The 13,053-nt window shown below is 42.3% G+C and overlaps 1 protein-coding gene across 1 annotated transcript in view; it reads right to left on the bottom strand.

Moving 5' to 3' along the window:
• Nucleotides 1-2,134: 2,134 nt before the first annotated feature.
• Nucleotides 2,135-13,053, bottom strand: part of wnt7ba (wingless-type MMTV integration site family, member 7Ba) — a gene marked incomplete at its 3' end in the record, with an annotated part of 13,416 nt that continues 2,497 nt past the window's right edge. The window contains exons 2-4 of the mRNA XM_080754494.1: nt 12,219-12,445; nt 6,522-6,793; nt 2,135-2,614 (exon numbers count right to left, since the gene is read on the bottom strand). Of these exons, the coding sequence (XP_080610620.1) occupies nt 2,135-2,614; nt 6,522-6,793; nt 12,219-12,445 (979 nt within the window). The remainder of the gene's footprint in view (nt 2,615-6,521; nt 6,794-12,218; nt 12,446-13,053) is intronic.

The raw sequence follows: 13,053 nt of genomic DNA, 5'->3' as shown, positions 1-13,053 counted from the left end.
TTGGTTGCGTCACTAAAGATATGACCACTTCAGCACTACTGATCCAGCTTGAAAAATCATTCATGAAATAAGCTTTGAGTTGCAGTTCGTTTTCCATGTTAGGACTATGCTTTCAGAAAGCAATGAGCTACTCTTTGTAGTTACTGCAAGCACTAATAAGACAGCTGTAAACACTGAATCCCTTACGATCTAAAGTTGCACATTAGTAGTTGTGGAAACACCAGTTGCAACATCTCCGGTATAGCATCCATTTATTTACTTGATTTAACAACCGTCACAAAATTCTTTCCCGCACTTGATGTTTCACCAACGGTACTCTGGAACCGTTAAGGATCATATCGAGATGGACAATGAGGGCTACTTGTATAGAACACATGGATTATGTACAATTTTAGGAACTTCGATCAGAGACAGAAATTCTAAATAATTTGTGGCTCTCAAAAACTGAGTACAATGACAAAAAAAGATAAACGATTGTAAATAGCGACCGTCCTTTCCCAACTATAAATGACATAAAGTGCCATATTTACCGCATATAAAAATATACTCTTCAAATTGTTTTGTAAGTTACACAAAGCCTAAATAAACATCTCTGAATACATAAAAGGGTGCTGCCCAAAAATAGTCCGTGGCCTTTAACCCTCTCATACACCCCACCCCAACCCCCCACCCCGCTTCTGCTTGTCTGTGTGGTTAGGGCACATGCCATCAACCCAGGCAGACCTAAACCGCGCTGGAAGGCTTTGTGTAAGCAAGGGCCCGCGATGTGGAATTCCGTGTCTCTGGCGTTCGTGGGAATGTTCGATGTATCTGAACCTGATTCCACCTCTGTGTGGCGTTCCAATGTGTGTTTCTCAGAAGTCGAGAGAGCAAGCCCACCCCCCCCCCCCCCCCCCCCCCCCCATCCCCACTCCGAAAAACAAAGTGATGAGCACGGTGAACGCTGTGCAGCGCTGTTCAAACTGACCTGTTTGAGGCCTAAAATAGCATGTGTGTATGTTTCTGCCGCTATGGTTCTTAGCCTAACAAAGGGTGTGGGCCCATTGTACTTGGTTGCACATTGGTGTCGGGCACCAAAATAAGCCGATCTACAATCTCACAACATATCGCGATGCAGTGTATTCTAAGCTTGTAGAACGGCTATTTTCGCCGTGTGACACCCAGTATAAATCAGGCTTAATCTTCCATAGGGGGTCATGTCAGTGCAGCACTCAATACAACCCATGTCTCATGAAAATAGGAAGGTATGCAAGTGCAAAACAACAGAGAACAACTCTAGCTTAAAATGCTACTGACGATGTGATAAACATACATGTGAAAATGAAAATAGCAAAAGAGATTTGCAAAAAAGAAGCATTTAGTTCAGTGGCTCTAAAGGTGATGCCACACTACTGTAAAAATCGGACACTCCCAGCTTGAAACTTATCAGTAGCAATCGAAGGTTGTGAGGAAAGATAAAAATGTTAACCAGCAATTGAACTTGCTGTCCATACCATAAGACTTAAGTCTGAAAGATATTCTAACATAAATAAATCATTTATTTTCATATTTTCAGTGTTCAAACATAATACAGTGTGAGCGTACAGTTAAATTTGTCCCGCTGTCGTGTTTACAGTCCTCAGCGGAAGCCACTTGTGTTGGGGTCTTCTCATGGCAGTCAAAAGGCACTTCACCTGTGTACCGTTTCCAGTTACCTGTGTTGAATTCAATGTTTCTTCTCATCCGCATAAGAACTTGTTTTTACTCTACGAGTGATGTCTTTTGAAGACTGTAACCTACATCCTAAATACAATGCCTACTTTGCCTAGGCGGTTGTTGGAGAAAAAAAAAGTCAACGACTGATCCTTGCACTGCAACATGTTGGTGTCACATCGTAGTTTGTCCAGTCAACGCACAAGAAAACATTCTTTGCCTTTTTCTCAAACGTTCTCTCCGACCTTCGTTAGACATTTCACTTCTGTCTTTCTTTTCCTTTCCTCATAAAATAACTCCAAATAGAATGTCAAAATGTGCAAAATGACGAATATTTTTTTCCGTCTCTCTCTTAAACTCCCACCTCCTTGCGGTGTTGCTCTTATCTCTAGTCCCCTACTCCCCAGTCTCCCCTTGAGCCCCTGCCTTGGCTCGCTCCACCTTACTTGCAGGTGAACACCTCCGATTTCTCGCTGCAGGTGTTGCACTTGACGAAGCAGCACCACTGGAACTTGCAGTTGCACTGCCAGACGCGCGTGTACTGGTGCGTGTTGTGGCCCCGGCCGCAGCACATCAGATTGCAGCCGTCTGTGAACGGAGAGGTGCCGTTGCAGAGCCTGCCCTGCGTCCCTGTGCTTCCCGTCACCGCGTCCTCCTCGCAGTAGTTGGGCGAGCGCTCCAGGTACACCAGGTCCGTGTCCGTGGGTTTCTGGTAGCCCCTGGCCTCTTTGAGGCGCAGGAAGGAGGGCTGACGGAGCCGCGAGGCCCGCACCGGCTCCACCTGAACGGCGTCGCTGTAGCGCTCCTTCAGCAGGTAGCCGATCTCTCTGAAGGTGGGCAGAGTGGTCCAGCATGTCTTGGTGGTGCAGGAGCCCGATACGCCGTGACATTTGCACTCTAGCATCATGCGTTCCTCCAGGATCTGAACACAGAGACAGAGAGGGTAGGAGTTGGTGCGCCAGTTGGCTGTGAACCTCACATCTGTAAAGGCATGGTTACGATGATTAACCGCCTAAGTCCTATATTCTTTGCTTGCAGTATGACGAAAAGCAAAAATGGCAGATCTAAAAGCTCACAACGGAGTGAGCTTCTTTTAATATATTTCTTTAAAAGTATTCTCAAAATGACAAATTTGGGTATACATAATGACATGCCATTGCCCAAATCGGGCTGCCGGGTTGGAAGTGGTTAAATAATCGCTCCTCATTCTCATGTACTGTACTTGTTTTGTATTCAAAGTTTAGAGTCACCAATGTGGCTTCGCACATCCATAGTACATTCATTACAAATATTGTTGTATCTTGTATTTTATTTCTCTTAATTTTTCATCTTTTAAAATTTTCTCCCAATTTACTCATTGCCAATAGACCAAAGTCTGATGTCACTGCCGATTGATGGCGCTATTACCCGGATTCACATTGTAATTTTTTTGTATTGATATCCCCATAGGGGAATCTTCGATCGCCTCACATAAGAACTATTTTACTCATATGGATATGAAGCATCGACTAAAGGTGGAAATACATTTACCCTAATAGTAACACAATAAACGCTAGAAACGAGTCAAACAAAACCCAATGACTACATTTCCCACGTGGCTGGTAGGGAACAGTGATTTCAAACCTGGAAGTGTCTCGGAAGTGTAGTTTCTGACTTTCCGGCAGAATTAACTTGATTTTCTCCAGACACAGGCAATCAAATATGAATGAATATCATAAAGGATGCAGAGCCACCCCCCTGACAGAAACGCCCGAATGATTTGTTTATTTTTGGAACACAGTTCTTATATGACGTGATCTAAGATTGGCCTATGGGGATTAGGGATGGGACGATATGAAAATTTCATATCACGATTATTGTTTCAAAAGAAATCGCGATTTACGATATTATCACAATAATCAAAATCCATTATCCTGGGGCGGAACAAGCTCACAACACGTCACAACGCGTTGTGAGCTTGTAGATCTACAATTTTCTGGCAAAGACATTTGATAGAGTGAAAAAAGACTATCAAGTAGGCCTACGTATATGATAAGTACCTTTTACCAATTATAGAGGGTTCAGTGCATGACGGAGGACGATATCACGATAAATTAAATCTCCACGATACGATTATCGTGAGTGTTTTTTTATCACAATAAACGATAATATCGCTTATCGTCCCATCCCTAATGGGGATATCTTTTTGTTATTTTTTATTTTCAGGATTTTTTAGACAAACAAGACTACAGACTTGGACCTACACACAAGACAAAAGACATACAAGAAATCATACATACAGATAATGGGGATATCAATTTAAAAAATAACGTGACCTCGGATAATAGTGCCATCTAGCAGTAGTGACGTCGGGACTTGGGCGCTCTATTCCATTGTGTAGTATTGGTCCATATGGTCCAACCCCCTCCCCACTGGCCCAGGGAGAGTGTAGTAGACCACCTCATGTCTCCTCTGATACAAATGGAGTCTACAGCAGCAGCTTTTAACCTGCCAGTGAGGACTTTTCACCAGTTTGTGTGCGGCGCACAATCGTTCAGTTACCCTCCTCACTGAACAGGCGCTACGAAAATCCTCTAGGAGTCGCTAGTGCGGGTCAATCCCCTGCTCGCTTCCCACCCACGAGGCTGTTTGAAAGTCCGCCATAGCCAGAGGCACCGTTGCAGGGAAACCTTTGTGGTGGTGGCCGAATGTTTTAACCCTACAACCAGCCGGGGCCCTCGTTTTGGTGCTCTGGTTTTAGGCCTAGGGCACCAAGGTATTTTGACCAGATTAATCCTGGCATCCCTATTTTGGGCCAATTTCTCTTTATTTATTTTGTATTTCTTACCCCAATTTGTTAACAAAAAAAGAATAAATGATTATTTGAGTTGTGACACGTGAACTTGTAGATCTGCTAATTTGGCATGGGCTACAACAAAGTATATACATAGAGCTTCAGTGGTTAAGGACACAAAGATATCTACTGTCATATGGACTAAGTTTCACATGTATCAGTAGTACACATTTCGCATGCCTAAAGTTGATCACAGTGCCAACTTTGTGTCAAAAACTTGGGGGGAAAAATAACTTATAACCAAAAGACTGTAGCCTATAATTAACTCTACCTTTCCTAAGACCACGTAATGGACAGGAAAACTGACCCGAGCTTTCAATGCAACCATACGTGTATAAAATTACACCGCGGTTAGAGCAGGATTTATATTTTGATACCTCACAGATAAATCCAGCTGACAAAAGTTACAGGTCACTGCCACACAAGCTCACATTTTACAGTTGTGACACACTGAGCTTGAAATAAAAAACCGCCAGAAGTTTTGACAGTAGATGCATTATCGCTGCCATTATCTGGGACGTGAAAGGCAATATGATTGCCGAGTGGGCAAGCATATAATCAGAACATGGTGTAGCCTAACGCTGACAGCATGGGACCGGCATTATCAAATCAGCAACTCTATATCCACGCTGTCCTCCTCTGCATTGATATCGCTAGGGAATTGGCTCCCGATTTTGGTTGGTTCAGCGTGTGCAGTGGTGCAGAAGCAAAGGTTTTGGTGCTGCCACTGAGAGAGGAAGAGAGAGAGACTTGCAATAATATCTCGTATCCTGACTTAATGCTTGGTAATTCAATGAATGGAGCGCAGGGCTGTGGCACAACTCCCACTTGGCAGCGGTGACTGCCCGACCTCGCATTCCTCACGCGCACACATTGAAAACCTCCGCTTTGCATCAGCTTAATTTTATTAACAAATTATTTGTCTGTATGAAGTACCCATGATTGCTGTTATTCCCTTGCCTAAATATTATTAAGAATGGATTTTAGTCTGATTTAAGTCTGTTTTTTTTAAATATACCAATCTAAAAAAATATAGCAGATCCTACAAGCTCGCAACCCTGCAACACGTTATAAGCTTGTAAATCAGTTATTTTGTTTGTTTGTAAGTTAGCACCACCAAATATAGCCTACAATAAATCAGCCATTAGCCTACTTAGGGGAGAGTAAGTCTTGCAATTGAATACAATCTTCTCAGTCACTTGCAATCAAAGCAGGGTTGCATCTACAGTATAGTATTGTTCCCAGAGAATATTAGCAATTAGCATCTGTAACTATACATAAATCAGTTTAACTTAATTGATTATAAGCGGAGCTTTATTTTAATAGCAATATTGTGTGTAAAAAGGCTGTAGGTGTTGATCAGCAGGTTCTAGTTTTATCGCAGGTACTCGACAGAAAGGTCTGTCTAAAGCAAACAGTTGTTAAAGCTGCAATCCTTATGTTTCATGTCCGACCTGGGATTCGTGGTAGACCCAATTTCCGCCGTTGTTTAAAGATAGAATTGCCACTTGTCCATGGATGTACTTCAGGCAGCACTACTGTATGTTGTGTTAACCAATCCTTACGATAAAGTATATAGAGGGCATGTGTATATAATGAGGACATGTGCTGTGGTTGGAGGTGGTCTCTCTACTCACTTGATGCAGATTGTGATTTTGGAAGAAGTGGTAGAAAATAGAAATTATAGGACATAAAAGTCAAATATACTGTAAAATGAGCAAAACAAACAAAAAAACATTCTATTTCACATCATAAAAACTTAGTTTCATGAGTTATCAAAGGAAGAGCGCTTCTGATGGAAGGCTGTCACTCCATATATTGCTGAATAAGCTTCTTATGTGCATACAGATGTGACTGATTGTGTGTCTAAACTCCTAATACAAATATTAATTCAAAAAAAGGAAGAGCGCTTTTCGATTATGAAAATAAATTGAAAATGAAATCGACAGAAGAATCGCACGGATAATAATCGACAGTTAGCCCTAGTCAGGTTTACCTTCCGCCCCGCCTCGTTGTTGTGCAGGTTCATCAGACGTCGGGCGTTCTTCTTGATCTCGCGGGCATCCACGAAGCGGCGGGAGAAGTCCACGCCGTACTTGACGTCGGCCGAGCAGCCGCCCCACTTCCAGCCCTCCTCCTGGTCGTGGTAGCCTTGCTTCTCGCGGTCACAGCCACACTGAGTCAGGTTACCCTGGCTACAGGCCGCCGTCACCGCGTGGGCCACTCCAGCTGCGGTGATGGCATAAGTGAATGCCGCTTCTTTGCTTCCTATAGGGGGGAGGGCAGAACATGGATCATTCATATTGTCGCTGTCGGGTTACTCGGGTATGTCCGAAGTACTTATTATTTAGTCACAAGCTCTTGTTAAAACGTTTAATTGGTCACGTGTTTATAAAACCCAAGTAACCACTTTCACTTTCAAAAAGGTTTAAATTTAGAAAATAGCATATCTATAGGCTCACGTAAGCTTTTAGCTCTGCAATTTTTCCTATGTATTTTTTTTGCGCAACCCATTAATTTATTAAAAGCAAAAGTTGAAATATGTAGATACAAGGTTTCTGCCCAAGAGCTACATAGTTTGTATTTTATTTATTTTGCATTCTTGGGAAATCAAATCATTGACAGACATTCCCAAGGTACAATGTTTTGTCAAACGTTACATGGAATGGTTTTGGAACTTTGTGGTTAACCACTTAAAGGGGGTATTGCAAATCACGGTGTGATTTACAATACAAACCCCAAAATCAATCCTCCAGTTCAAGGCAACGCAGTTCAATATGGAAATGGGTGGTTTTCCCCTTTAAGCCCTATATACGTTGCTGTACGACAAATAGCAAAAATAGCCTATCAACAAGCTCAGTGAACAACTAGGGATGGAGCTCGTTAATCTTTATTGATAATGAGCACCTTATCGATCCTGCTTATTGAACCAGGCTTTTATCGAGCCCACTATTGAGCGTTTTCTAATATTTTGTAACAAAACAACAAATTCTGAACAGAACAGGTATATCTTTTTATTGGCCAGTTGTTTTGAGACTTTGTTTTGTGGCTGACCACCATCTATGAATATGACAAACGACAAAAGTAACAAATATTAACATGAAATATCATTAAAACAATCATTCATTAGTGTGCAATAAGTGTTAAAGGCCCACTTCACCTCTGGGACAACCAGATCTTATTTTATTGTTGTTTGGGACATGAGCAACACAATCCTTTATGTTATTCTTTGTGTTCAATCTGTGTTTTGAGATATTTTAGTATTTCAGCATGACTAGTGATGCATTTTGCATCATATGATGCAGCATGATGCATCATATGAGGTGAGGTGAAGTGGGCCTTTAAATGGCTTTATATTATGAATAGTACTGTAATAACTTATTGATCGCCTCTTGTTTGGATTGTTTAAACATGATGTCATGGGCCGCTATGCTCGATAACAGGCTTGATAAGCCCAAAGCTTATTGATACCGGGTACTCAATACATTTGTTTTCGAGTTTGTAGCGCACTCTTGTTTCGAGCTCCAACCCTAGTCACAACATGTTGCAAATATTTGCAAGATAGGTTTCCTAAGCACTGACTCCTGTAATTATTCCAGCTGCAAGTTTGACTTAATTTGGACTATAGTGTGTGATGGTATATTGCGTGTATGAAGTAAAGTTTCATGTCCTTGTCTGACAGAGAGAGGTAACTGTAACTGATTCTATCCCAGGTCCCCATGTGGGAAACCAAACAGCTACTAGGAGAGACTTATGCTCATGAGCTTCAGGCAGGGTTTGTGAGCCTGTAGGTGTCCTACCCAACACATGGATCTAAATGTGTCAATGGTAGAGTAGTGACAGCACTTCCAACCACTGCAGATGTGTTATTTATATTGTATTAACAAACTCTACCATACAGATTGGATAAAATAATATTTTAGGAATTAAAATAAGTTCCAGGTTGCAGCTTTAAAATCCCATTGTTGCTATTGTTGCCCCAATGGCACTTTTTCCTTCGTATAAAATATGCTGTGTTGTCTCAAGAAATATAACATTGTGAAAGAAATGGAGAATTTAAAAGTAATCAAGCTTTCTAAATCAACATGAAGGGGAAAGTTTAGGGCTACTGGTCTGGGTTAGCCTGTGGAAAACCACAATGGAATCTTTGTAAAATACAAAAATATCAAGCTGACTTTAGGAGTTAAACAATTCAACAAGTGTTTAGCCATGTGTTTAGCCTATTGTGCCTTGCTGGTAATACTTGATCTAACCCAGCAGGCATTCCCTGTTTGTGGGCAAAGAGAGACTATGGCAAGGATTTAAAACGTCTTTCCATTTCTCAGAAGCTTAAGTCCAAGTGGGGAAGCACAAGTGACATCTACTGGTAGACCAGAGAAGCCTTCAGTGAATCCATACTGTCAGTGGTGGAAAGTAACAAATGCATGTACTCAAATATTGTACTTTTAAGTACCTTTTTGAGGTACTTTTACTTTTGCTCATCTTTTACTCATTTTACTCCACTACATTTTAGAAGGAAATATTTTACTTTTTAATGCACTACAATTTATTTATTTGAAACCCTTTGCTTGTAAAATTATTGTTATAGTGTGATATTGCTACTTTTGAGTACTTCTTCCACTACTGCATACTGCTCCCACAGCAGTAGAACTACTGTGTCAAAATCGTCTTATCTACAGGCTCACACCATGTTGCGTTAAGTCATTTTGAGCTTGTAGACCGGCTATTTTCACATAGCTGATGTATAAAATAGGGCTTAAGTGGTACAGTCCAACATCATTATTGCAAGTGATACCGCTATGCTGAATGCTGAAATAATTTGTGGCTGGGCTTGACTGGGATGTTCCCCATTGCGAGGTTCATGAGTCACCATTTGGGTTTCAAAATAAACACATTTATATACTTATTTATGGCATAGAGAGGAAATGCAATTATTGGCATCGGTATTGGGCAGTGCAATCTGATATCCTCCGTCCCCAATCAAGATAATGCCGGCCCTGCGATCTTCTAAACGGCCCCCGAGTATTAATGCATGGCGTCTCTGGTATAGAGGCGATTGTGATGGCAGCCTTCCAACCTGACAAACTCACTCCCAAGGAAACCGTTGGACCCGCAGTCCCCCAAGTCACCCCCCCCCCCCCCCCCCCCTCATCCATAACTCTTAACAAACTCTGAAGTCTTCTCTCAACAGGCTAAATCTGCGGCTCATTCGGAAATATTGCGGAAATATTGTATAGTGAGCGTTTTTCAAGGCATCAGGCTCTCCTCTGCTATGGCCAGACAGCCATCTCCCGGCAATATGATTTGTTTTGATTGTACAGCGCTGCATGCAGGGTTCCATTGTTGCCATCCAGCTGCTGTAGCTGACTTCAATTAGTGGTTAGAATGAATCTCCCTGGTGTTTCTCAATACTTAATGAGTTCACAGGCCCGGCAGGTCAATCAAGTGAAGCAGTAAAGACACGGAGAGAGTCGAGGGGGTGAGGGGGGCAGAAGTTTCCTTTTTTTTGAATGGGACACAAATGAGAAGAGGAGCCAACAACTGGCCAACAATTGCTCATTATTGATCATCAATTCATCAAGCAAGACAGATTGAGGTCGCAGATTGAGACATTAAGCACCACTTGTGATTTTACATTGTTAGTGGCTCGTGTAGCAGTTATTAGATGAGATTGAAATGAGATTTACTGGTCTGGAATGTTCCCCGCAATGCCAATGTCAAGCCTACTACATGGATGAGTGTCTCTATTAGCCCTTCCACACACCGCGGGAGAACGAGATACGCTTCTTCCGACAGAAAGGCATAAAGTTATCCAGCCGTCTGTCTCTGACGCCCGTCAAGGGCGAAGTGATTGTTCCCAGAGCAGCTGGATTAAACGCAGTTCCAAACCCACAGCGGACCGCAACAAAACATGTCAGCCTGACAGAAAGACACTTTATATAAGGGGTCCACGTTAGGAGCGAGCGGAAGGCTTCTGTGAGACAAACGTATCTGGCGAGGAGGAATGTTGAGAGACGTCTATGTTTGTGGTGTTTACAGTACAAATCGCTCAGCTTTGATTGGCAGGCTCTCCGCGGATGGCATGCTCAGATAGGCCTTCTGCCATCTTTCGTGTTGAGGACAATTTTTCATTTTCTCTTTCACATTTTAAGCCAGAACTGGAATGACAGTATGGGTCGTCACAAATGAGAGGTGACAATGAAGCCACATGGAGCAGATAATAGATTTAAACGCCTTTAGGACACGGGCAACAAGGCTTCGAGTTTCAGTTGTTCGTGTCAGTTACACGTGGAGGCAGTTCATTGTGGTTATCGCCAGTGGGAAGTGGAACTGCTTTGCTTTCAATGACGTTTTCGCCACCCATCTGAAAGGCAATTTCGTCAAACTTAAGCTGAACTGTACGCAGAGTGAATAGAAGTTGAGCAGTACCTTTGACAAAACATTCTAGAACAGAGAGGATTTTTTAAAGACTTTTCATCAGCAAAAATGCAAAATAAATATCAGCTCTACAAGCTCAAAGGTGTGACACATTGTTAGCTTGTAGATCTGCTGTTTTTGAAATGGAGCTTAAACACATGTAGCCTAGCATCCCTATTCTGGGAGAATAAAAAGCTCACAATGCGAGGAGACACCAAGCTTTGTCAGCTTATAGATCGTCAATTGTCTCAGAAGATATTTCATGTGAAGTACCGGGGCTACAATATTTGTGTCTTGAAAATGTTTCTAAAAGACTAAAAATGTAGAAAATGGCAGCTCTAGCTTGATCTGCTATTTTCAAATAGCCGATGTATATAAGATGAAAGTGGTTCAACTGATTTTGATGCTACTCTATGTCAGATTTAGCTGGGGACCCCCTGGAACACCCTCAAGGACATCTGGGGGTCCTGGTTTGAGAACCAGTGATGTGCATTAAAGCTCAATACATGCTCCATCCAAGGTTTTTGTGATATAACTACAACTTGACGTAATTAGAGCACTACTGCACTCCCAGATGTCCTGACACACTTTTTTTTTTGTGTTTGTTTTTTTTATGTCGGAAGGAGCATATATTGAACTTTTACATGCATCAGCCTAAATCTTATAAGACTCTTAGAACATCGTTGCTGATCTAAGATCTCCACTGTCATCTTCAGCGTTATCTCAAGTAAAAAGATTATCCGACATCAGTACTTTTCGGACAAAGCCTTGGACAAAAGGTCCCACGTCAATATTTCATGAAAGATTATAAGTCATTGTATTCTAAGTGAACAGGTTGTTACCGCCCTATATCTTCAGCCTCCGGGCCGGTTCTCTCAGAGAAGTGAGGATAGGTAAATCCAGGAAGGAAAGGTGATGCATATGGCTTTTGTTATTTAGTACTGTACTAACGTTACGACGCAAGGTGCATCTTTGTAAGTCATTCATATCTCCTAAAGTTGGACCTGAGAGCTTTGTAAGGTCGTCATGACTATGATTTCACCAGTGAGTTTTACTTTAATGACAGCAATCATCTGCTAGGTCAATTGTATTCAGGCGTAAATGTTCACTTGGACAGTTGAATCGAGAATCAAAACTGTTCAAATAACTCCTTGCTACAATCCCTCTATACATACTTGCCAAATTACACCCCTTCTCTAGGTTTTGTTAAAGAAAATAAAAAAGGAAAATCTTTTCTGTTTTTTTGCTGACAACAGCCAGTGTCAAACTGACTGACCTACTCTCAGCTCTTGTCCAAAGACGGTCCTTTCTCCAAGGGCAGAGCAGTTCCACCGGCCATAGCGGAACTGGTACTGGCACTCGTTGATGCCCAACTGGGCCCCTTCGCCGATGACGATGATGGCGTCGGGGCGACTCTGGCAGAGGGCTCTCTGACGGGGGGCCAGCCCCGGAATCTTGTTGCAAATGATGTTAGCCCCCAAAGCTACTACAGAGGACAGCGCCCTATAGGCGGGGGGAGAGAGAGAGAGAGAGATAGAGAGAGAGAGAACAGGAGAAACAAAGTGACATCAAAAGACGGGTTTCATTGACTGTCACACGACAAGAGACGGAAAAGAGTTCAGATGTAAAGAGGGAGTCGGGGTTGGGGCATCAGAAGTAGTATAAGTGACTGTTCCACAAAGCGAGACACAGAAAGAGACTGTTGTCTTGAATTTTGATAAGAGTCTATACAATACTATCTGGAACCGGGAGGAGAGACATGAGGAGATGGAGAGAGCGGCAATTAAACTTGGAATGCGTACAACCTGATACCGTCTCACAAAGGTTCCTTTAGAGTGAAATAGAGAGACAGTTTTGACATAAAGAGAAGGTAATCAGCATGGATTGAACTCTTGACTCGTGGTCACCAAACACAAATCTTACCAACCAGAGCAGGAAACTAATGATTTTGTCCACTATCTGCAGTGACCGGTGCATCTGAACATTCGCCAGCCGCTTTGAATAATTTACCATGATCTGAGTTCAGGTTAATTGTTATGATTGGTTAATGGGCTTATCTGTGGTGCATGTAGTGACAGCTACTTGTAACCATGTGGGCCGTAAAGGTCCAT

The sequence above is a fragment of the Nannobrachium achirus genome (assembly GCF_963921795.1).
Source record: "Nannobrachium achirus genome assembly, chromosome: 23".
Lineage (NCBI taxonomy): Eukaryota > Metazoa > Chordata > Actinopteri > Myctophiformes > Myctophidae > Nannobrachium > Nannobrachium achirus.
Note: the sequence above shows the minus strand (reverse complement) of the source record. Positions and strands in the feature narration are given on the sequence as shown.